The sequence below is a fragment of the Sorex fumeus genome, unplaced genomic scaffold, assembly GCF_029834395.1.
Source record: "Sorex fumeus unplaced genomic scaffold, SorFum_2.1 ptg000017l, whole genome shotgun sequence".
Taxonomy (NCBI): Eukaryota; Metazoa; Chordata; class Mammalia; order Eulipotyphla; family Soricidae; genus Sorex; species Sorex fumeus.
The window spans coordinates 836,977-862,231 of NW_026606074.1; the positions used below are offsets into that span (position 1 = coordinate 836,977).

Consider the following 25,255-nt stretch of genomic DNA (forward strand, 5'->3'; position numbering starts at 1 on the left):
GTGTATATATATATATATACACACACACACATACACATACATATATCACCAAATACATCGTAGACATAAAGCACAGTGTCATCAGGAGTGATTTTGTGAAAGGCATGTCAGACACCATATCCCTTTGGGTTAGTTTGTGAGCCCTTCTTTTTTTTTTTTTTTTTTTTTTTTTTGCTTTTTGGGTCACACCTGGCGATGCACAGGGGTTACTCCTGGCTCTGCACTCAGGAGTTACTTCTGGTGGTGCTCAGGGACCATATGGGATGCTGGGTATCGAACCCGGGTCGGCCGCGTGCAAGGCAAACGCCCTACCCGCTGTGCTTATCTCTTCAGCCCCTGTGAACCCTTCTTTAAGTGGGTCACACAAGTAGCCATGGTCTAGTGAGGCCTCCCTTGGACCTGTGACTACACTGGGGCACAGATGACTCGCTGTCCATTCTGCGAGGTCTGATGAGCCAGCTATGGTCTCAGGAAACTGTTGACTGTGTGGTTGGATATTTTGTTTGCTTCCCTCTGACGGTATTGTGAGGATTTTCTGGGAAGTCTTAAAAAAGAAAATGGTGATGTGAGGTTATGGTTTCAAAGGTGAGGTTTATTAGCTGAGAGAACAGGTATATAAGAGGCACATGTGGGTTCAAGAATCTCTCCTGGGGGCATAAGGGACTGTATGAGGTGCTGGGATTGAACCTGGGCTGGCTGTATATAAGGCAAACTCCCTACGACTGTACTATCGCTGCAGTCCTAAGAAGGAAGACTTAGATGGCCAGGCCTACCCAAGGCAGTGGTCACGGAATGACAGGAGCAGTTGGGGGACATGTGGTTGAGTACAGTGAACCTGAAGGTTTGCTTCAGGTGTATGCAATTGAATTGATGGAGGAATTCCTGTGTGAGGTGTGGTGGTAGGTGGGACAGGTGTACTGGGAGGAGCAGCTAGTCTGCATGGTTGTCTGGTGTCAGCTCTTTGGCTGTGGTTTCTGCAGTGCTGAAGAAGGAGCTTGGGAGTGGAGATATGGATGGTGGAGATACAGGTTAGATGTTGGGGAGCCTGGCCCTGAGGTGGCATGGAAGAATGGGATGCTGGCAAGAACTGTACCAGGTGACACTGGGAAAGCTGGACCAGACAGGTGGAGAACCAGAGAGGGCCTGTTAAGCAGCAGTAACTACTGAGGCCAGATTGAAGTGGCTGTGGATCATGATAGAAAAGCAGTGGTCAGAATGGGCCCTCACAATAACATCATATGAGGCAAAACAAATATGATCAAGCTCCTTAGGACCTCTGGGACTGGAGTGGTGGTACAGTGGGTAAGGCACTTACCTTGCACATGGCCGACCAGGGTTTGATCCCCAGTCCCCAGCACTCCGTATGGTCTCCTGAGCCCCTCCAGGATGATCCCTGAGTGCAGAGCAAGAAGTAAGTCCTGAGTATTGCTGAATGTGGCTCCCCCTGCCCAAAAAAGCACCTTTGGATCCCAAGGTCAAGGTTGTGATTGCTCGGAGGATGCAGACTGTCTGAGGAGATAAGTGTCTTTGGGCCTTCAGTGCTCAGAGATCTCCATCACTTGGTGATATCATTATGGAAAATTATTTCTGAAAATAAAATACATATTCTAGGCTACACACTGCATATCCTTTTGTTTGGATAATGATAAGATCACGGAACCAGTAAGCTTCTGGATTGTAGCATCCACTGATGTGAAGATTCGTGAGGTGAAGGGCTCACTGAGAACAAGCATATTCCCTGCGATGGGAAGCTCTGGGTATGGAGTTCTCTGCTCGGAAGCAGCTGGTGACAGGGCAGGCTTCTGGCCAAAGCAGTGTGACGTGGAGACTGGGAAGTGGACTGCCACCTGTTTGTAAAATTTTGTCTTTAACCTTGTCTCTTTCTGTCCCCAGAGCCCAAAGTGGTGTTTGCCCAAGAGCAGCCAGCAGGCCAGGTGGTGCAGGCCGAGGCGGGGGCCAGCGCCACCCTGAGCTGCGAGGTGGCCCAGGCCCAGACAGAGGTGACGTGGTTCAAGGATGGGAAGAAGCTGAGCAAGAGCTCAAAAGTGCGTGTGGAGGCCCAGGGCTGTACGCGGCGACTGGTGGTGCAGCAGGCGGGGAAGGCGGATTCTGGGGAGTACAGCTGTGAGGCCGGGGGCCAGAAGCTCTCTTTCCGCCTGGACGTCACAGGTCAGTGTGGGTGGTGAATTGCTTATTGGGTGGGGCAGGTCTGGCTGTGGTCCTGGTGATCTCTGCCTTGGTCCTGTTGTGAGGGGGCTGACCTCGTGCGTCCTGGTGGGGCAGACCTAGGGTGATGGGGACCATGGATGATGACTGAGAGGAGGTGCAGTGTGGGGGTCCCCCAGTCTGTCAGCACCCTCACGTGCCTGTGGTGACCCAGACAGACAGAGGGGCAGGTCTGGCTGTGGATTTCACAGGCAGCTTCTCTGAGCCCTGTGCCTGGGCATGGTGGGCACAGGTGAGGGGCAGTGCAGGCCTGGGCTCAGTACCGGGGGCTGTGCTGTCCCTGGGAACAAGCAGTGATGGCTGGACAGAGGTGGGAGGAATGAGGCTATGGCCTGTCAGCCATGTGTGTGGTTCTCAGGTGTGCAGAGGGAGACAGCGGGCTGCAGGTGAGAGCGTGTGCACTGTCCAGAGGTCAGCATCCCTGCGGGGGCCCTGCCTGGACCATCGCCTGCAGACATGAGCTGGGTCTGATCCAGGCCTCTGACCCCGTGTCCCTCTGTCCCCAGAGCCCAAGGTGGTGTTTGCCAAGGAGCAGGCAGCAGGCCAGGTGGTGCAGGCCGAGGCGGGGGCCAGCGCCACCCTGAGCTGTGAGGTGGCCCAGGCCCAGACAGAGGTGACGTGGTTCAAGGACGGGAAGAAGCTGAGCAAGAGCTCGAAAGTGCGTGTGGAGGCCCAGGGCTGCACGCGGCGGCTGGTGGTGCAGCAGGCGGGGAAGGCGGATTCTGGGGAGTACAGCTGTGAGGCCGGGGGCCAGAAGCTCTCCTTCCGCCTGGACGTCACAGGTCAGTCTCGGGTTCTAACTATGTTTATGTGTGGGGGCAATGGGATTGACTATAGTTCACTGACCTTTAATTTTAAAATTATTTTAAATTTAATTCAGTTTGATTTTTAAAAGTCATTTATTTTAAATTGAATTCTATATTTTATTTACTTAAAATTTATTTTATGGAATGCTCTACAGATTTGCTTGTCATCCTTGCATAGGGGGGCCATTCTTATCTTTTCTGTATTGTTCCAATCTTGGTATATGTGCTGTTGAAGCAAACACAACTTTCAGAATCAATGTATTTATCTTATCCATCTTTGGTTTTTATTTTATCAAATTAATTTGAAGTGTTTCTAAAATTTTATTAAGATTATATTCAAGATTTACTGGTTTTGGCTTGGGCTGGAGCGATAGCACAGCATTAGGGTGTTTGCCTTGCGTGCAGCCGGCTCTGCGGAGCCGGGTTGGATTCCTTTGTCCCTCTCGGAGAGCCTGGCAAGCTACCGAGAGTATCTCACCCGCACAGCAAAGCCTGGCAAGCTACCTATGACGTATTCAATATGCCAAACACAGTAACAAGAAGTCTTACGATGGAGACATTACTGGGCCCACTCGAGCAAATCGATGAACAACAGGAGGACAGTGACAGGTTTTGGCTTATCAAATATGCCACAGATAGCTTGCCAGGCTCTGCCATGTGGGCGGGATACTCTCGGTAGCTTTCCAGGCTCTCCGAGAGGGATAGAGGCTTTTAGGGCGGCCTCTAATTGCCCTTGCAGGTGTTCCCATGGTTCAAACCATATTTGTGCCCTATCAAATATGGTGCAGCAATCCTGGAAGATGTTGTATTAAGTGTCTTATGATGTGTCGCAAGGCTACGAGCTGCTGTGTGATCCAGAAAGTGTCCTGGAGCATGGCGGCGGCTGGGTAGTGGAGGTATTGGAGGTAGTGGAGGTCTGCCAGGGAGGTATTTATCTGGAACCGGTAGGGGGGGTCTGTGGCGTATTAGATATGCCAAAACCAGTAAGTACAATGGGTCTCATTCCCCTGACCCTGAAAGAGCCACCAATACGGCAGCGTTAAGAAGGATGAGGAAGGAGAGGCTGATAAAATCGCAAGGCTGAACTAGGCTGCCAAAACGAAGAAAGACAAAAATGACTGTCTGTACTTTCAATGCACGTACGCTGGCATCGGATGCATCCATCGAGGACCTGATGGTACAAGCGCGAAAGATCAAGTATGACATCATTGGTCTGACCGAAACAAGAAGGCATCAATCACATCACGCCGTTTTTGACACTGGAGAAGAACTGTTCCTTGGAACGTGAGACAAAAGAGGCATCGGAGGTATCGGTGTCCTTGTCAATATGAACTTGGCCATGAGCATTGATTCATTTGATTGCCTAACAACCTGAATTGGACGATAACACTTGAATAGATGTGGCTCACTGCCGGCAGTTTCTATCTTCATTGTCTACGTACCAACATCCAATTATGATGAAGGAGAAATTGAGAAGTTCTACATGGAGCTGGAGAAGTTCTATAAAGAAGACCACACCTTCTACAAGATCATTGTCGGTGATTTTAATGCCAAGATAGGACTGAGAAGATCAGCCGAAGAACTCCACATCGGGACCCATGGCCTAGAATGGAACAAACGGTGAGAGACTATCTGAGTTCATCATGTCGACCAAGACCATCCATGGTAACTCACAGTTCCAGAAGGCTGAATCTAAACGTTGAACTTGGGAATCTTCTGGTGGACAGTTGCACAACAAAATTGACCACATCATATTCAATTGATGGTTTTGCCTGACCGATGTCGCTGTTGTCCCAAAATTCCAAACAGGATTGTACCACCATCTCCTTCATGCAAAATTCTACTTCATGGAGCGGGGAGAAAGGGCTGCAAAGTTTAAGAAGAGAACTCCAAGAACGACCACCAACTGGGAGCTCTTTGGCACTATTGCGGCAACATGGGAAGATGCCATCATTGACAACATTGATGAGGAATACGATTGACTGGTTCAGCACCTCCATGATTGTGCGAGGAACACCAAGAGAGAGATAGCCACAAAAAAAGCCTGTCTTTGAAAACTCTTGAGCTTATTTGCCAATGTGGCTTGGTACAAGCCTCAGGCAACCGCAAGTGAACGTCTGAGCCTGCAAAGCAGTGCAGAGAAGCAATAAAGGAAGACCTCAAAGAGAGAAGAGCAGCAGTGCTGGCAGATGTGGCAGAAGCTGGGAAAAGCATTCGCAACATCTGCCTGTCCTTTGCCAACTGTAGGACCAAGATGACTATCCTCCGACATCCTGATGGATCTATCACATCTTCCAGAAGATCAATGGAGAAGATTATTCATGACATCTACTCGTATCTCTTTGATAGCCATATCCACCTGCCCACATACCAAATTCCGCAGGATGGATATGTCATTCCCAACGTTCTCCCTTCCAAAATCCGACACGCCAATTTGTCAGTAAAGAAGCGAACAGCACCTGGCTCAGACAAGGTCAGATCCAAACACCTGAAGAATCTGCTGTTGGTACTCATCAATACACTGGCTCGGCTCTTCACACGCTACCTGTCTGAATGCAAGGTTCCATCCCAATGGAAAACCAGCAGGACTGTACTACTGTGCAAGAAGGGAGACATCCACAACATTGGCAACTATCGCCCAATGTGCCTGTTGTTTGTCGTCTATAAGCTGTTCACTCGAGTCATCCTGAATAGGATTGGCAGAACACTAGATGAAGGACAACCATGCGAGCAAGCCGGGTTCCACAAAGGGTTCAGCACAATCGACCATATCCACACAATAACCAAGCTCACTGAGGTTTCTCGGGAGTTCAAGATTCTGCTCTGTCTAATGTTCATTGATTTAAAGAAGGCCTTTGATTCTGTTGAGATGGAAGCAATCATCAGAGCCCTGGCCACACAGGGCATTCAAACTCAATAGCTCAGGATCCTCCATGAACTGTATTATGGATTCACTATCAGGATCTCATCATTCTACAAAGAAGTGATCATCCATGTGAAGAGAGGGGTTCGACAGGGTGATACCATTTCACTGAAACTCTTCAGTGCCACCCTCAAGAACGTCATGCAATGACTGGAATGGGAAGGAATGGGAGTAAAGATAGATGGTCAGCAACATACCACCTCCGCTTTGCTGATGTCATCGTTTTAATAACACCAAACATTAGCCAAGCAGCACAAATGTTGGCCGACTTCGACTGTGAGTGTGGAAAGGTCAGACTACAGCTGAATCTCATGAAGACAGCTTTTATGAGAAACAGTCTCGTTTCTGATGTTCCACTCACTCTAAATGGAACAAACATCTCCAAATGCAAGTTATGTGTACCTAGGTCGAGAAGTCATCATGATGAATGACCTGGCACCTGACTTGCACAGGAGGAAGAGAGCTGCTTGGAATGCCTTCAAGAGCGTCGAAGAAATAGCTAAGAGGATGAAGAACCTCTGGCTCTGGGCACATCTCTTCGATTCCACTGTTCTTCCTGCATTAACATATGCCTCAGAGACCTGGGCCCTACGCAAACAGGATGAGAATGCTATTTGGGTCTCCCAAAGAGGAATTGAAAGAGCTATGCTTGGAGTATCACGCTACACTCAAATGAGAGAAAGAATTCGGAGTTCTGACCTCCGTCGACGATCAAGAATCAGGGACGCTGTCTCGTTTGCCAAGGTGTCAAAAATCAGATGGGCTGGACACATAATGAGATTTAGAGACGACCACTAGACTAGAGCCATTACTGACTGGATTCCATGGGACATCAAAAGATCACGTGGCCAGTCACCTACGAGATGGTCAGACTTCTTCGTCAAGACCCTGAACGATCAGTTTGAGGCTCTTCGTGTTCCTAGAATGAGCAGACGCCATTGGGCTATACTAGCACACAACAGGGACGAATGGAGACGTCACTGGTGCCCCTCTAGCAAATCAATGAATAATGGGATGTCAAGTGCTTAAGTGATATTTAAGATTTATGTTTAGTTTTAAATATTGCTGTACATTTTGTTTTTATTTTTAAATTTGTTGATATATTTTTAATTATAAATGTATTGAATTTCATTAATTTTTTTTGTGTATGTATTTTTTGTTTGTTTTGGGGGCATACCTAGTGGTTCTCAAGGCCTGCTCCTGACTTTGCACTTAGGGATCATTTTGGCACTCAGGAATACTTTATGGTGTTGTGATTAAACCCAGGTCAGCTGCTTTCCAGAAAAGTGCCTTCCTTGCTGTACTCTTTCTCCAGCCCTTAAACATTATTTTATTTTATTAGTGAAACACCATGAGGTACAGTTGTAGACCCACAAATCTTCGTGCTTGGGTTTCGATTATACAATGATCAAATACCCATCCTTCCACAAGTGCCCATTTTCCACCACCATGGATAAAATCCCTCCCACCCCCATCCCCCCATCCCACCCTGCCTCTGTGGCAGGGCATTCCCTTTTGTTCTCTCTCTCCCTTTGGGTGTTGTGGTCTGCAAAAGAGGCATTGAGTGGCAAACATGTTCAGTCCATAGTCTACTCCCAACACGCATCTCCCCTCCTGGGATGAGCCTCCAAACACCCTTTTTTGGTGCTCCCTTCTCTATCTGAGCTGCCCTTTCCCTTAGAATACCCGGCTGGCCTCTAAGCTATGGAATAATCCTCCTGGTGCTGAACTCAGCTATTCTTGGGTATTAATCTTATATTTTGTTACTTTATATCCCCCAGATGAATGCAATCTTTCTACGTCTATCCCTCTCTTTCTGACTCATTTCACTTAGCATGATACTTTTCATGTTGTACCACTTGTATGTAAATTTCATGACTTCATCTTTTCTAACAGCTACATAGTACTCCATTGTATAGATATACCAAAGTTTCTTTAACCAGTCATCACCATTTGGGCATTCAGGTTTTTTCCAGTTTCTGGCTATTGTAAAGAGTGCTGCAATGAACAAACAAGTGCAGATGTCACTACGACTATATATTTTTGCCTCTCTGGGATATATTCCCAGGAGTGGTATTGCTGGGTCAAATGGGAGCTCAATTTCTAATTTTTTGAGAAACGTCCATATTGTTTTCCAAAACTGCCCTTAAACATTTTTTAAGTGGGGCCGGAGAGTAGTACAGTGTCCAGGACGCTTGCCTTGCACCTTGGGCAACTTGGGTCCAACCTGGCATCCCTTATGATCCCTCAAGCCTGCCAAGACTGCTCCCTGAATGCAGAGCCAGGAGTTTTCCCTGAGTACCACCAAGTGTGGCCCCCAAACAATAAATAATATATATGTTTCAATTTAATTTTTACTTCCTTAAATTTTTTTATTAATTTAATTCTTTTTTTTTTGCCTTTTTGGGTCACACCCACGATGCGCAGGGGTTACTCCTGGCTCTGCACTCAGGAGTTACTCCTGGCGGTGCTCAGGGGACCATATGGGATGCTGGGAATCGAACCGGGGTCGGCAGCATGCAAGGCAAACGCCCTACCCTCTGTGCTATCTCTCCAGCCCCTGATTAATTTAATTCTTAATTACATTTTACTTGTTTTTGTTTTATTTAGATTTCTAAATTTTATTTTACCTAATTAAAATTTTTGTTTAATGTTTAAAATGTTTAATTTTTTAAATTTTATTTATTTTTTGGCTTTTTGGGTCACACCTGGCAATGTACATATGTTACTCCTGGCTTTGCACTCAGGAATTACTCCTGGTGGTGCTCAGGGGACCATATGGGATGTTGGGAATCAAACCTGGGTCGGCCGCATTCAAGGCAAATGCCCTGCCCACTGTACTATCCTCCAGCCCCTAAAATTAAAAAAATTTTTTTAATATAATGATCAGATTTTATTTATTTATTTTTAAAATTTTTATTAATGAGACATCATGAGGTACAGTTGTAGACTTACAAATTTTGTGCTTGGGTTTCAATTATACAATGATCAAATACCCATCCCTCCACCAGTGCCCATTTCCCACCACCATGGCTTAAAATTTTTATTTTTAATAATTAAGTTTTATTTTTATTATTTATATCTTTTATGGGCTAGAGCGATAGCACAGCGGTAGGGCGTTTGCCTTGCACGCAGCCAACATGGCCAACCCGAGTTCGATTCCTCTGCCCCTCTCGGAGAGCCTGGCAAGCTACCGAGAGTATCTCGCCTGCACGGCAGAGCCTGGCAAGCTCCCCGTGACGTATTCGATATGCCAAACACAGTAACAACAAAGTCTCCAATGGAGACGTTACTGGGCCCACTCGAGCAAATCGATGATCAACGGGAGGGCCTTTACTTTACTTTTACTTATATCTTTTATATAATTTATTTTTATGTCATCTTAAGTCTTAAATTTATAAATGAAGTTTATACGTTTAACTATATTTAAATAAACATTATTTTGTTTTCCAGGACAGAGAGTTAGTACAGTGATAGATGGGGCTCTTACCTTGCACATAGCTGACCCTAGTTTTATCCCTGGCACCCAGAATGGTCGCTGAAGTCTGCCAGGAGTGATTCCTGAGTGCAGAGCCAGCAATAAGCCACTGGTACCCCCAAGCTCCTGAGCTCCTGAGTCCTCCCGTTGTTCATCGATTTGCTCGAGCGGGTCCAGTAACGTCTCCTTCATGAGACTTATTGTTACTGTGTTTGGCATATCGAGTACGTCACGGGTAGCTTGCCAGGCTCTGCCGTGTGGGCTAGATACTCTCGGTAGCTTGCCGGGCTCTCCAAGAGGGGCGGAGGAATTGAACTCGGGTTGGCCATGTTGGCTGCATGCAAAGCAAACGCCCTACCGCTGTGCTGTCGCTCCCAAAACAAACTAAAACAAAAGCATTTTATTAATTTAATAAACTTAAAAAATTTGTCTAACATTTTCATTGATCACTCGACTTCCCATTAATCGTTGATTTGCTCAAGCGGGTGCCAGTAATGTCTCCATTTGTCCCTGTCATGTGCTAGTGTAGCCCAGTGGCGTCTGTTCTAGGAACACGAAGAGCCTCAAACTGATCGTTCATGATCTTGATGAAGAAGTCGGACCATCTGGTAGGTGGGCGGCCATGCGGTCTTTTGACGTCCCGTGGAATCCAGTCGGTAACGGCTCTAGTCCAGCGGTTGTCTCTAAATCTCATTGTGTGTCCAGCCCATCTGATTTTTGACGCTTTGGCAGATGAGACAGCGTCCCTGATTCTTGATCGTCGACAGAGGTCGAAACTCCGGATTCTTTCTCATTTGAGTGAAGCGTGATATTCCAAGCATAGCTCTTTCGATTCCTCTTTGAGAGACCCGAATAGCGTTCTCATCCTGTTTGCGTAGGGCCCAGGTCTCTGAGGCATACGTTAATGCAGGAAGAACAGTGGAATCAAAGAGATGTGCCCGGAGCTGGAGCTTTTCAGTTGTATTTAATTTTGGTTTTCAGTTGTATTTAATTTTGTATTTTTCTTCTACCATATCTGGTGGTACTCAGGGCTCACACCTGGCTCTGTACTTAGGATCACTCTCTAACAGGGATCAGCGGACCAAATGGAGTGCAGGGATATAACCTGGGTCAACTTCCGCAAGGCAAGCACCATATATGTTTTTCTATTAAAACTTTTATGAATACATTTTTATTTTAAAATGATATTTAAAGTATAACTTAAAAAAATTTTTTTATTAGTGAGACACCATGAGGTACAGTTGTAGACGTACAAATTTTGTGCTTGGATTTCAATTATACAGTGATCAAATACCCATCCCCCCCACCAGTGCCCATTTCCCACCATAACTTTTATATTAATAAAACAGTTGTTTTCTAATGATGATTTTTTAAAAACAGTACTTGGAAAATCAAGGATGTCCAAGACCAGTTAGCATCCTAGAAACTTGCTCATACCAGGCTGGGGGTGTGTGTATTGAAATTGACCAACAGATCCAGTGTCATGCAAAAGCCTCTGTTCTCCTGAAGGGCAGCAGGCCTACACTGCGGGGCGCTGCAGCTCAGACAGCACAGCACAGAATGGTGGTTTCAGAAACATCTGTGTGATAGCACACTCCCCTCCTCTGTGTAGAGTGCAGAGCTCTGTAAGGCTGAGGGAACACTGGGGGCTTGGTCTGTGGGGCTCTCACCATTCCACCTTGAATATGCAGGGTGGGAAAAGATGTCTTGAAAGGACATAATCACGGAAACAGCCAGCCATGTTTTATTTCACTGAAAACCTTGATTTATCAAGATGTGACTTAGTGAATGAGAGGCGGGCCACACAGGAACGTAACACAGTAAATGAAGATGGAGTCTTGGACACAGTACCCCAGAGCCAACGGGGAAATGCAAATTGGGTGTCCAGAGGATCCTTGCTCACCTCATTCAAGAATAGGAAGAAACTGAGTGGGAGCTCAGAAGTCTATGTGAAGACCTGAGCTTTAGATTTCTCCTGGATGTGATCAATCAGAATGGCATCCAAGATCCTCAGTCAAATAAATTGAGGTTACGAGGGCTACAGATAATTAGAAGTCTCGAGCAGTGATTCCAAAGGGGCAAACCCTCAGACACTGCGGTTTTATGTCAGTCATGAGAGACTATAGGGAATAGCCACAGGACACACAGCTCCCACATTCCAGCAGTGGACACTACGGGGAGGAAGAGCTAGAGCTCAGGACACACGTGAGGGCAGCTGCTGGTTCCTGCTTGGTCCTCTGCAAAGATGACTCCTCAAGGAAGCTTAAAGCACACCATCCACCTGCTCCTGCTGTGCCTCTTCTGGGCGGGGGGCGGGGGGGTATGTGCGTGGACTGCTCTTGGGGAGGAGCTCACCAGAGCCAAGGTGGAAATAGAGATAGAGTGTTCCTGCAGTTCCTTCTGGTGGTGGGCATCTGAAGGCCACATAGCCGGGCAGCTTCTGGCTTCCAATAATCTCTGCGCAGCTGCCAGTCCACAGACCTGGCTCCCAGCCTCAACTTAACTGGTGTTTGACCCTTGTCTCTTCCTGTCCCCAGAGCCCAAGGCGGTGTTTGCCAAGGAGCAGCCAGCAGGCCAGGTGGTGCAGGCCGAGGCGGGGGCCAGCGCCACCCTGAGCTGCGAGGTGGCCCAGGCCCAGACAGAGGTGACGTGGTTCAAGGACGGGAAGAAGCTGAGCGGGAGCTCGAAAGTGCGTGTGGAGGCCCAGGGCTGCACGCGGCGGCTGGTGGTGCAGCAGGCGGGGAAGGCGGATTCTGGGGAGTACAGCTGTGAGGCCGGGGGCCAGAAGCTCTCCTTCCGCCTGGACATCACAGGTATGTCTGGGGTTCTCAGTAGCTTTGTTTAAAGGTGTGGAAGCAGTCTTACAGCATCATGGTGCTGAATAGAAGGTGAATGCACATGAGAGAGTCTCTTCCTGTGTGCCCTGAGTGGTATTTTCTCAGTCATTTTGGAATTCCTGGTGTTTAGGTCTCTGACTCCACCTGGCTCTTGGGTCTCAGGTTATCTGTTGCTTTGGGCTATATGGATGTATTTTTCACATTTTGGCATTTCCCTCTGTCCTAACCTGAGGATTCTCTCATGTTTGACTTGACGAGTACCCTACCTGACAGCAGAGATAAGTGGAAATTTCATGTTGGCCACTACATCAAGACTGCGCTTTGGGTTTTCACGTTTTTACTTATAGGAAAACACCTGTCCTTGCACATTGAGCCCTGATGTCACAAAGTCTCAATCCCTATTCTATTACAGAGTTTGTGTCAGTTAAATTGAGAGAAGTAGGAAGTCAAAGTACCACCTTTGATGTACAGCAGGGAGTTACAGCCATGCTCTTTTTTTGCGGGGGGGTCACACCCGGCGATGCACAGGGGTTACTTCTGGCTTTGCACTCAGGAATTACTCCTGGCGGTGCCCAAGGGACCACATGGAATGCTGGGGATCGAACAAGGTCGGCCAGGTGCAAGGCAAACGCCCTCCCCGCTGTACTATCACTCCAGCCCCTACAGCCATGCTCTTTCAAAAATGTTGAGTCGGGGAGATGACTGAAAGCTGGAGTATGTTTTGCATTCAGGAACCCCAGGTTTAATTCGCAGCTGATCACTGTGTGTGTGTGTGTGTGTGTGTGTGTGTGTGTGGGTCCCTCCTGCCCCCTCCAGAAGAAACCCCCTCTTAACTTTCTTTGGTAGAACATCCATCCCTGACAGCTTTTCCACTGGAGCTGAACTGTAAGAATTGAGAAATGGAGAGGGGTATACAGCTTAAGCTACACAGTAGCTTTGCTAGAGATGAGTTACTACTATTGCCACTGATGAGTGGCAAAATATTATTTATTTCCTGAGGGATGTGATTGTGTGTGTGTGTGTGTGTGTGTCCCCATTTGTCCATGTTCCTGGATGAGTCACAGAGGTATCAGCATAGTGATTTTATTTCATTAGGAGTGGATTGTAAGAGAGGTCCGTCTCAGACATAGGTCAACTGATTTCACATTAGCTCCTAATGCTATCAGAGGGCAATTGGTATTGGAACAATATAGAATGATTGATGGGGATATTGACAGCAAGAAACCCACTGAGTCAGTTCCACATTTTAACAGTACAGGATAGTGTTTTATGTCAATAAATTTGAACTCAGCTGGCCAATTTCCAAACAATGTATTGAACATTACACCAGAAGACATAAATAATCATTTTGCCCCCCAGGATGGGGTGGGTGGGAGGAGGGTGTCTCTCAAGGGGTGCTCAGGAGCCCTGAAAACCCCTCCTGGTAAGTCTTGGCCAACTGGGTTGGGGTTTTAGTGTAAGGGTCTGAGGATGCAGTGTTGCTCAGGTCATATGATATGTGGTACGGTGACTCTCTGGGTCTCTCCACAAGTGCTCTCAGGCCTCCAGGACTGCACCCAGGGATGATTGGGACCATGTGTTTCCAGGGAGTGAAATTGGGGTTGGCTAATACAAAGCACATGTCTTAACTCCTGCACCGTCGCCCAAGTCTCTCTTACAACCCTTTAAATAAATATACTAAAAGTATTTTTTTCATGCAGCCAGTAAGCTACTAGCACTAGTAGTTCATCTACTAGTAAACTATACCAAATTGTTTATTTCTAAAATGGCTTTACTTAGAAAAATGCAGGGTGAGTGAGAAGAGAGAAGGAAGGAAAAGAGGGAGAGAGAGAGAGGGAACGAGAGGGAGGAGGAGACAGAGAGAAGGAGAGGGAGAGAGGGAAAGAGGTTGTGATGTGGGGAGCAGAGAATATACCACCAAATTTTTTAGGAAAAAAATATTCATACTGATTTGTCTGGGTTGGAGCGATAGCACAGCGGGTAGGGTGTTTGCCTTGCATGCGGCCAACCTGGCTGACCCAGGTTCGATTCCTCTGCCCCTCTTGGAGACCCTGGCAAGCTACCGAGAGTATCTCGCCCGCACGGCAAAGCCTGGCAAGCTACCCATGATGTATTCGATATGCCAAGCACAGTAATAACAAAGTCTCACAATGGAGACATTACTGGGCCCACTCAAGCAAATTGATCTACAACAGGAGGATAGTGACAATGACAGTGACTGATTTGTCTAGAAAATAGGAAAAATGTATATTTCTTTTAATGTTATTTAGGAGCGTAGCATTGATTCTAAAATCTAAGAAAGATAATACATAGAACTGAAATAATAGGTCAACTCTTGTGGATATAAGTACCAAAGTCTATGTAAAATATTACTAACTTATGAGAAAAACATGTTTTGTATTAAAATATGGAATATAAGTGCTTGATAAAATTTTTACATGTTGTTTAGTATATTTTATTATAAATTTTGTATATGTTTGTGTTTTGCATAAACTAGTAGTAAAAGGATTGTTATTTAATTTACTACAGCATATTACAGCATAAACTAAGTTCTGCATAAACTAGTAATAAATGGACAGTTAGTTACTTTTATACAGGGTACTCCCGAGAACAACAGAAACATAACACTCCAAGTGCTTTCAGATTGGCAGAGTTCAAGTGGCTCCATGCCATAACCTTAATCCTACAGAGAGTTTATGTAGAAGGGTAGAAAATGATTAATAAAGTTTGCAGAAATTAAAAATTGGTCCCAGATGATTAGAGTAGTAATACAGGAATAGAAGTTGAGTGTTAGTTGAGGAAGACTGGCATATGAAAAATATAAGAAAAGACTTCTAGTGGGAAAGAACTGGAAAGTGACGTTTTAAGAGAATTGATTAGCACTGAGAGTATCATGCTTCTGACTCATGTCTGTGCCTGTCCTGGGGTGTGTGTTATTGGACAGGTTTTGGGAAGGAGCACCCCAGAGCCATGGTCGAAGTAGAGAAGTAGTTTCTGTGGGTCTGTGCAGAGAAAGTGCTGGGCATTTGCAAGCCACACAGTTGGGACATATCTGGGCCCTTAGTCTTCATGCAGAAACCTGTCTCCAGAGTTGTCCCCAACCACACAATTTCATCTTAGCTGGTGTTTGACCCAAGTCTTTTCCTGTCCCCAGAATCCAAGGCGGTGTTTGCCAAGGAGCAGGCAGCAGGCAAAGAGGTGCAGGCCGAGGCGGGGGCCAGCGCCACCCTGAGCTGCGAGGTGGCCCAGGCCCAGACAGAGGTGACGTGGTTCAAGGACGGGAAGAAGCTGAGCGGGAGCTCGAAAGTGCGTGTGGAGGCCCAGGGCTGCACGCGGCGGCTGGTGGTGCAGCAGGCGGGGAAGGCGGATTCTGGGGAGTACAGCTGTGAGGCCGGGGGCCAGAGGCTCTCCTTCCGCCTGGATGTCACAGGTCAGTGTGAGCGGTGAATAGCCTGTTGGGTGGGGTGGGTCTGGCTGTGGTCCTGGTGGTCTCTGCCTTGGTCCTGCTGCGAATGGGCCGACCTCATATGTCCTGGTGGGGCAGACCTGGGGTGATGGGGACCATGGGTGATGACTGAGAGGAGGTACAGTGTGGGGGTCCCCCTTGCTGTCAGCACCCCCATGTGCCTGTGGTGACCCAGACAGATGGAGGAGCAGGTCTGGCTGTGGATTTCACAGGCATCTTCTCTGAGCCCTGTGCCTGGGCATGGTGGGCACAGGTAGGGGCAGAGCAGGCCTGGGCTCGGTACCAGGGGCTGTGCTGTCCCTGGGAGCTGGACAGAGGTGGGAGGCCCGAGGCCACGGCCTCTCAGCCATGTGCACGGGCCTCAGGTGTGCAGAGGGAGGCAGTGGGCTACAGGTGAGAGCGTGTGCACTGTCCAGTAGGTCAACATCCCTGCGGGGGTCCTGCCTGGACCATCGCCTGCAGACATGAGCTGGGTCTGATCCAGGCCTCTGACCCCGTGTCCCTCTGTCTCTAGAGCCCAAGGTGGTGTTTGCCAAGGAGCAGGCAGCAGGCCAGGTGGTGCAGGCTGAGGCGGGGGCCAGCGCCACCCTGAGCTGCGAGGTGGCCCAGGCCCAGACAGAGGTGACATGGTTCAAGGACGGGAAGAAGCTGAGCGGGAGCTCGAAAGTGCGTGTGGAGGCCCAGGGCTGCACGCGGCGGCTGGTGGTGCAGCAGGCGGGGAAGGCGGATTCTGGGGAGTACAGCTGTGAGGCCGGGGGTCAGAAGCTCTCCTTCCGCCTGGATGTCGCAGGTTGGTGCCAGTTCAGTGCAGGAGTGAGCCAGTGACGTCTGCACGGCACATGCTCCTGTCCTGTGTGACTGTTCTCTGTGGATTCCTTGTGCGTTGGTGCTTTGCGTCTCCAAGCCTTGCTCTGAAGTTCTTCCCATGTCCCTCCTCTAGAAATGTTGCCTCCCTCTGACCAGGTCTTGTCACACTCCTCATCCCAACAGCAGCATACTCCCTAGTGAGGATTCTTCTGGCTTCTGTGGCTGAGATGCTGAGGATGGCAGACAGAGATGGCCTTCCTGTCCGGCCTTGACTGGACTCTTTCTGAGTTGGCGCAGCCCTCTCTGTGTCCTCCTTGGTCCTGCTCCATGGCCTGCCTTTTCTCTTCTTTCTGTACTTTGCCCCCTGTTGGATTCAGGATGCCCAGACTGGCTCACGCTTCATGTTCACAGTGACCCCACCCTGACCCAGGCAGCCCTCCCTGCCCCCTCTGACCTGATCCCCCTGTCAACCTCCTGCTTTCTGTCCTTTCCGCTTATGTCACGTTGCTTCCCTGGGGGGACAGTTGTCTGCAAAGCTGGTGGTCTCAGTGCTGTGGTCCTGAGGGAGTGTGTGTGGGGGTGCTCATCTTGCCAACCTTTTGTAGACCCTAGGTGCCTGAGGAATGCTCAGGTCATATCCCTGCTGCATTTACTGAGTGCTCTGGGTGGGCCTGACAGGAGGCCAGCGGGTGCAGGAGCTGGGGGCATTTTTCATTCTGGTCTGAGTGTGGTCCCAAGGGTGTGGGTGCCTGCAGGAATGGGTGGGTCCTGGCTATGCTGCTTCCTCACCTCCTGTGCCTTCTCTCAGAGCCTGAGCCCCCCGCCGCGGAGAGGCCAGGTCGCAGGGAGCCCCTGGTGGTCAGGGAGCATGAGGACATCGTCCTGTCAGCCACACTGGCTGCCCCCTCTGCGGCCACAGTGATTTGGCTGAAAGACGGGGTGGAGATTCGTCGCAGCAAACGGCATGAGATGGCCAGCCAGGGGGTCAGCCACACCCTGACGGTGCGGGGCGCCCAGAGCCTGGACAGTGCTGTATACAGCTGTCGTGTGGGCACCAGTGGGCAAGACTTCCCAGTGCAGGTGGAAGGTGAGCAGGTGGGGACTGCAAGGGTTGGGTGCTGGGTGCGGTACCCCCCTAGACCCCATGACTGGTGTCCCCTCTCCTCCCACAGAGGTAGCTGCCAAGTTCTCTAGGTCTCTGGAGTCTGTGAGTGGGGAGCTGGGTGGCACCGTGACCCTCTCCTGTGAGCTGAGCCCTGAGCAGGCTGAGGTGGTGTGGCGCTGTGGTAACACCCAGCTGCGGCCTGGCAAGCGCTTCCAGATGGTGGCAGAGGGACCCCGACGCATGCTCATGGTGTCGGGCTTGCGGGCAGAGGATGCGGGCGAGTATGTCTGCGAGAGCCGTGACGACCGCACCAGTGCACGTCTTGTGGTCAGCGGTATGTGGGCGGGCACCAAGGCAGCTGGGGCCAAGGGCGTGTGCTCCGGGACGAGACACCCTACGCCTGGGGTGGGGGCTTCCTTTCCTCCACTGGAGATGTGTTTCTCCCCACAGTTCCCCGCGAGGTCAAGTTCGTGTCTGGGCTGAGTGCCCTGGTTGCAGAGGAGGGCTGTGAGGCTACCTTCCAGTGTGTGGTCTCCCCTGCCGATGCTCTGGTCACCTGGTTCCGGGAGGGTGCCCAGCTGCAGCCCAGCACCAAGTTTGTCATATCGCAGAGTGGCGGCAGCCACAGCCTGACCATCTCAGACCTGACCCTGGAGGACGCAGGCCAGATCTCTGTGGAGGCAGAGGGTGTCAGATCTGTTGCTGCTCTGCGGGTCCGAGGTACGTGAGAAAGGCAGGAAGAAGCCCCCAGCTGCCCCATGTACCTCTGGCAGATCTTGGGTCAGGATTTACCGTGGCAGAGGGGACAGCCCTCTTCTCGTTGTAAGCGTCTGGATCTGTTAAAATATGCTGGCTGGTGCGGTGGGTCTGTGTGTTGCTGTGGCTCCCAGACCAAACTTAGGGGCGCGGGCACTGGGATATGTTGGAACAGACGAGGGAAGCCGGTGGCCCCTCCATTGATTTCTTTGTAAAACTCCTGAGTAGAAGGTGCAGCATCTTAGGACAGGTCGGGCTTGGCCCTGCTGGGAGAGAGAACATAAGGCTGCAGTGGGGCTGCTTGATACCTTGCTTTGGGAGTGGCCATGGCTACACCCACTGACCTCCCTTTCCTGGGGCCGCAGAAGCCCCCGTGTTGTTTAAGAAGAAGCTGGAGCCCCAGACAGTGGAGGAGAGGAGCTCGGTGACCATGGAGGTAGAGTTGACACGACCGTGGCCAGAGGTGAAATGGACGCGCAACGCAGCCACTTTGGCTCCAAGTGAGAATGTGGAGATCCATGCTGAGCAAGTGAACCACCGCCTGGTGCTCCGCAGCGTGGGCTTTGCCGACCGTGGCTTCTATGGCTGTGAGACGCCAGACGATAAGACACAGGCCAAGCTCTCGGTGGAAAGTGAGTGGTGGTGGCTGTGTCCGGCACCCAGGAGCAGGGCAGAAGGGCTGGGTTTCCCTGGAGGGACAGCGTGTGTCCCCTCGAGGAGCCTCCGGAGATGTGAGTGGGGCTGGTAGGAAGTTGGGGTCTCTGTGAGTGGCTCACCCGGGTCCCCTCGTTTGTCCCCCAGTGCGACAGGTCCGGCTTGTGCGGGGCCTGCAGGCCATGGAGGCACGGGAGCAGGGCACGGTCACCATGGAGGTGGAGCTGTCCCACTCAGAGGTGGAGGGCAGCTGGACGCGTGACGGCTTGCGACTGCAACCGGGACCCTTGTGCCAGGTGGCAGCACATGGCACCACCCACACCCTCATCCTCTCCGGGCTGCAGCCTCAGGACGGTGGCCTGATCGCTTTTAAGGCAGAGGGCGTGCACACTTCTGCACGGCTGGTGGTCACAGGTGAGTGAGCTCAGGAGAGACACTCACCTCATCCCCAGCAGTCTGGGAGGCCGTCTTGTGAGATGCTTTTGTGGTTGTAGTTTGGGGTTTTGGCCGAGAGCCTAGAATGGACCCTGTCCAGGACCGGTCCTATTTCTCATCTCCCTCCATTTCCTCCCCTCCAGAGTTACCTGTGAGATTCAGCCGCCCGCTGCAGGATGTGGTTGCCACAGCAAAGGACAAGGTGACCCTGCAGTGTGAGCTCTCCCGCCCCAACGTGGATGTCCGCTGGCTGAAGGTCTGTGTGTGTGGTGGTGTGGGAGTAGAGCCGGTTGCTGTCACTCCTGGCACCTGACTCAGCCTTGTCCCTACGCAGGATGGTGTGGAGCTTCAGGCCAGCAAGACGCTGACCATGACATCCCAGGGCACCTGCCGGAGCCTGGTCATTTACCACTGTGAGCCTGGGGACCAGGGTGTGTATGTGTGTGATGCCCACGATGCTCAGAGCTCTGCCTCCGTGAAGGTGCAAGGTGAGGGTTGGACAGAGGAGGGTCAGGGCCAGGTGGGTGGGTAGAGGTTCTGGCCTGTCTGTAGCTCCTGGTGGTCCTTGGCCCCTGGCTCGACACCCCCCCCCACTCCCCTTGGTGCATCTTCAGCAAGCTGGGAAGTGTAGCAAGGACTCTGTGCCTCAGGTCGAAATGTCCAGATGGTCAGGCTCCTGGAGGACGTGGAGGTGATGGAGAAGGACAGTGCTTCCTTCTCCTGTGAGGTCTCCCATGAAGACGTGCCTGCCCAGTGGTTCCGTGAGGGTGTTAAGCTCCGGCAGAGTGACAATGTGCGCATTCGCCAAGAAGGTGCGACCACTGGGGTGGGCTTACTGGGGAGTTCACCCCTATCCCACCCCACATCTTCCTCCCCTTGTGCTAAGTGACCTTTGTCCCTAGGAAGGACTTACACTCTGATCTTCCGGAAAGTTTTGGCAGAAGATGCAGGGGAAATCAAATTTGTAGCAGAAAATGCAGAGTCTCGAGCTAAACTCCAAGTGAAAGGTGAGGGTGCACGGGCAGGGACTTCTAGGTGGTGTGTGTGAGTCCTTCCCAGGGCAGGCGGCTGGTCCCACTGAGAGGAGAGCAGCAGTGGCCCATGAACAGGATCAGGGATGGAGCTTGTCTCTGGCAGAAAGATGCGGCTCTCAGGGAGGAGGCTTTGAGTGTGTGAGGATGTAGGGCCCCAGCCCTTATTTAAAACAATGCCAGTGAATTCCTTCTGGATGACAGCAAGAGCCAGAGAGAAGAATTGTGAGGCCCTGTGGAGAGTGTGTGGTGGAGAGTGTGTGTGAGGACAGTGTGGTGGCAGGCTGAGTATGGGTGTGGGTGTGGGTGCTCGGATGTGCAGGGCAAGACGGGGCCTGCTGGGCAGGGCAGCTGAACAGGGGCAACACCTTCCTGTCCAGATGTATGGCATAGGTTCTGGCCTTGTTGCCTCACTCCGCCTGTGAGTGTGCAGCCCTGGGCCATGCCCACATCTGTACAGTGCTTGACTGGTGGCAGGGGTGTGGCTTAGTCTGTGTGTGTCCCTGGGCACTGCACTCGGCCAGTTGTAGGCATTGGAGATTGTTCTGTGCTGACGGGGGTGGGGGCAATTGGAAATACTGAATGCCTTTCTGACCTCACCACACCATCTGCAGAGCTGCCGGTGACCATTTTGCGTCCACTGCGGGACAAGATAGCCATGGAGAAGCACCGTGGTGTGCTCGAATGCCAGGTGTCCCGGGCCAGTGCCCAGGTGCGATGGTTCAAGGGTGGAGTGGAACTGAGACCTGGATCCAGGTATGAAATGGTCAGTGAAGGCCTCTACCGCAAGTTGGTCATCAGTGACGTGCAGCCTGAGGATGAGGACACCTATACCTGTGATGCAGGAGACGTGAAGACCAGCGCCCAGTTCTTTGTGGAAGGTATGGATGGGCTGGGCAGGCACGGGAGCAGGTAGGGGTGTGAGCGTGTGTGTATGTATGTATGTGTGTGTGTGTGTATTTGTGCATGTGCATGCTTCTGCATGTGTGTCCATGTGTTTGCATTTGTGTGCAGTGTGCTCATAAATGTATGTGTATGTGTGTCTCTGTATTTGTGCACGCATGCAAGTGTGTGTGTTTGTGCATGTACATGCTTTTACATGTGTGTGTCCATGTGTTTGCGTTTTTGTGCAGTATGCTCATAATTTTATTTTATTTTTGGGTCACACCCAGCGATGTTCGGGTGTTACTCCTGGCTCTGCATTCAGCAGTTACTCCTGGAGGTGCTTGAGGGACTATATGGGATGCTGGAAATTGAACCTGGGTCAGCTGTGTGCAAGGCAAGCGCCCTACCCGCTGTGCTGGGCTGGAAGATAGCACAGTTGGTAGGGAGTTTGCCTTGTACTCGGCTGACCTGGGTTCGATTCCTCCATCCCTCTCAGAGAGCCTGGCAAGCTACCGAGAGTATCCCGCTTGCAGGGCAGAGCCTGGCAAGCTACTTGTGGCATATTTGAAATGCCAAAAACAGTAACAAGTCTCACAATGGAGACGTTACTGGTGCCTGCTTGAGCAAATCAATGAACAATGGGAGGACAGTGCTACAGTGCTACATGCTCATAAATGTATATGTGTGTCTCTGTATTTGTGCATGCATGTGTGTGTATGTGTGTACATGCGTGTGTTTGTTGGGGGGCTCTGTCCCTAGGGAGGCACACGGAGCCTGAGGGATGGTGACAGCCCTTTCTTACCACAGAGCAGTCCATCACCATTGTGCGGGGTCTGCAGGACATGACGGTGATGGAGCCTGCGCCTGCCTGGTTTGAGTGTGAGACATCCATCCCCTCAGTGCGGCCACCCAAGTGGCTCCTGGGGAAGACAGTGCTGCAGGCAGGGGCAAATGTGATCATGGAGCAGGCGGGCACGGTGCACCGGCTCACCCTGCGGCACACCTGCTCCACCATGTCTGGGCCGGTGCATTTCACCATCGGCAAGTCCCGCTCCACTGCCCACCTCGTGGTCTCAGGTGAGCCCGTGTGTGGCTGGTGGTGATCAGAGGCTCGGGGCAGGTAGGTTCTCTGACCTGTGCCCAACTGCGACCCTCTCTATTCACCCAGACATCCCCATGGTGCTGACACGGCCTCTGGAGCCCAAAGCAGGGCGTGAGCAGCAGTCCGTGGTCCTGTCCTGTGACTTCAAGCCACCCCCCAAGGCCGTGCAATGGTACAAGGATGACACACCCCTGGCACCATCAGACAAGTTCAAGATGAGACTGGAAGGCCACATGGCAGAGCTGCGTGTCCTCAAGCTCACACCTGCTGATGCTGGCGTGTACCGGTGCCAGGCAGGCAGTGCCCAAAGCAGCGCTGAGGTCACCGTGGAAAGTAGGGAAGAGGGGACACATCACCAGGGTCTCTGAGGGGGGACAATCACTAGGGTCTCTGAGAGAACACTAGTAACCAGGGCCTCTGAGGGGATACCAGTCATCAGGCCTCTGAGGGGACACTAGTCACCAGGGTCTCTGAGGGGACAGCAGTTACCAGGGTCACTGAGGGGGACACCAGCCACCAGGATCTCTGAGGGGGGACCGATCATTAGGGTCTCTGGAGTTGCTGGTCACCAGGGTCTCTGAGGGGACAGCAGTTACCAGGGTCACTGAGCGGGACACCAGTCATCAGGGTCTTTGGGGGACACCGGTCACAAGGATCTCTGAGGGGGGACCAATCATTAGGGTCTCTGGAGTTGTTGGTCACCAGGGTCTCTGGGGTCACTGGCACCAGGGTCTCTGGGGGCAGCAGAGAGTAGCTGAGTAGTCATTTACTCCTTGCAGCCCGGGAGGTGACCGTGACACAGCCACTGCAGGATGCAGAGGCCACGGAGGAGAGCCGTGTCTGCTTCTCGTGTGAGCTGTCTCATGTGGATGAGGAGGTGGAGTGGTCGCTCAACGGAACCCCCCTGTACAACGATAGCTTCCACGAGATCACAAAAGAGGGTCGCCGCCACACCCTGGTGCTGAAGCGAGTCCGGAGGGCAGACACAGGCACTGTGTGCCTCTCCTCCCCCAAGGTGACGGCGAGTGCCCACCTGCAGGTTAGAGGTGAGCATCCCACAGCTCTGGGGGGCTCTGCAGTGGGAGGAGGTGGTAGCCTCCTCACTCGCGTCTGCCCATGCTCCAGAGAAGCCGGTGGTGTTCTTGAAGGCCCTGGACGACGTGTCCGTGGAGGAGCAGGGCACGCTGACTCTGCAGTGTGAGGTCTCAGACCCCGAGGTCCGTGTGGTGTGGCGCAAGGACGGCGTGGAGCTGGGCCCCAGCGACAAGTATGACTTCCAGCAGACCGCGGGCACGCGGGGGCTTGTAGTGCACGACCTGACCAAGGATGATGCCGGCCTGTACACCTGCAGCCTGGGCGCGGAGGAGACCCAGGCCAGGGTTAGCGTGCACGGTGGGTGTTGGTCCCTTCAGCATCGACTGGGGCCTCTAAAGCCAGGCGCAGGCTGTGGGGCAGCAAAGCAAAACTTCTGAGGTCCGACTTGGCCTGCCCACTGGAGGCCTGAGGGGTTGCGAGGCCGGAGACAGAAGCTTTTAGTCTGATTGTGGGGCAGATGGGTTGTAACGCAGTCAGGAACACTTGCAGGAGGTGGAGAGGAAGAGAGGTGGTCTGTCAGGTAGGAGTTACCCGGATGTTCTCGAGCATTGCCTATCCAGGAGCCACCAATGGGATTTCTGCAGGGTTGTGGCCATCAGAAGGGCCTGGGCAGCAGGGTGGTCTCTCCAGGGCACGGACTGGAACTACTAGGTGGTCCTGGTAGTCCTGGTTCTGGGCACATTGCTCTTTAGCTGATAGGAAGGAGGCCTCCCACATTAGAACTCACCACTGCTAGTGACCAAACACCAGGGTGTGACTGGCTGAGGGTCTGGGGGCATTTTCAGAGGGGACCACTAGCTTGTGGGGGTGGGGGGCTCATGGAGATTTCACCCTGGGGCTGCTGGGCCCTTGAGCTTTCCTGTTCTCTCTCGGTCTGGTGTGCCTCAGCCTGGCTGGGTTTGATACTCTCTCATGGGCCTGGCAGACCTGCACGTCGGCATCACCAAGAGGCTGAAGACCATGGAGGTGGTGGAGGGCCAGGGCTGCAGCTTCGAGTGTGTCCTGTCCCACGAGAACACCAGTGACACGGCCATCTGGACAGTTGGCGGGAAGACAGTGGGAAGCTCTGGCCGCTTCCGGGCCACACGCCAGGGCCGCAAATATACCCTGATGATCCGAGAGGCAGAGCCTGGCGATGCTGGGGAGGTGGTCTTCTCTCTGCGGGACCTCACCTCCAAAGCTTCCCTCATCGTCAAAGGTGGGTAATGTGGTAGGTGGCACAGGCTTGGGGGAGGGGTGGTGAGCTGGACCCGGGGCTGCTGGGCCTGGGGCCCCAACTCTAGCCCTAGAGTGGGGCCCAGAGGTGTGTTCCAGAGACCCAACAGAGGCTTATTTCAGGGAGCTGACAGATGTTTCGGAGACCTGATAGGCATGTTTCAGGGATCTGACACAGGCATATTTCAGGGACCTGACAGGTGTGTTTCAGGGACTTGACAGGCATGTTTCAGGGATCTGACACATATTTCAGGGAGCTGACAGGGGCTTCTCCAGCAACTAGACAGGACAGCATTATGGGTCTCAGCTATATGATCTGAATGCTGTAACCTCCTCACTGTGCAGTGAAGTTTCTGAGCTTCTGTTCCCCACCCGATTATCTGGTGCAAATAGTTAACATCACTGTGTCCACTTGGACATGATGAGCCATGATG

The 25,255-nt window shown here is 51.5% G+C and overlaps 1 protein-coding gene and 1 pseudogene across 1 annotated transcript in view; one reads left to right on the top strand and one right to left on the bottom strand.

Annotated features, from left to right (window-relative positions):
* OBSCN (obscurin, cytoskeletal calmodulin and titin-interacting RhoGEF) overlaps positions 1 to 25,255 on the top strand; it is a 111,261-nt gene that overhangs the window by 30,000 nt on the left and 56,006 nt on the right. The window contains exons 16-35 of the mRNA XM_056112318.1: positions 1,894 to 2,169; positions 2,733 to 3,008; positions 11,971 to 12,246; positions 15,425 to 15,700; positions 16,251 to 16,526; positions 17,352 to 17,630; positions 17,716 to 17,982; positions 18,099 to 18,368; positions 18,770 to 19,036; positions 19,206 to 19,472; positions 19,637 to 19,749; positions 19,828 to 19,981; positions 20,144 to 20,305; positions 20,396 to 20,500; positions 21,139 to 21,405; positions 22,217 to 22,486; positions 22,578 to 22,844; positions 23,291 to 23,557; positions 23,637 to 23,903; positions 24,532 to 24,804. Of these exons, the coding sequence (XP_055968293.1) occupies positions 1,894 to 2,169; positions 2,733 to 3,008; positions 11,971 to 12,246; positions 15,425 to 15,700; positions 16,251 to 16,526; positions 17,352 to 17,630; positions 17,716 to 17,982; positions 18,099 to 18,368; positions 18,770 to 19,036; positions 19,206 to 19,472; positions 19,637 to 19,749; positions 19,828 to 19,981; positions 20,144 to 20,305; positions 20,396 to 20,500; positions 21,139 to 21,405; positions 22,217 to 22,486; positions 22,578 to 22,844; positions 23,291 to 23,557; positions 23,637 to 23,903; positions 24,532 to 24,804 (4,875 nt within the window). The remainder of the gene's footprint in view (positions 1 to 1,893; positions 2,170 to 2,732; positions 3,009 to 11,970; positions 12,247 to 15,424; positions 15,701 to 16,250; positions 16,527 to 17,351; positions 17,631 to 17,715; positions 17,983 to 18,098; positions 18,369 to 18,769; positions 19,037 to 19,205; positions 19,473 to 19,636; positions 19,750 to 19,827; positions 19,982 to 20,143; positions 20,306 to 20,395; positions 20,501 to 21,138; positions 21,406 to 22,216; positions 22,487 to 22,577; positions 22,845 to 23,290; positions 23,558 to 23,636; positions 23,904 to 24,531; positions 24,805 to 25,255) is intronic.
* Positions 3,159 to 3,274, bottom strand: LOC130021621 (uncharacterized; annotated as a pseudogene).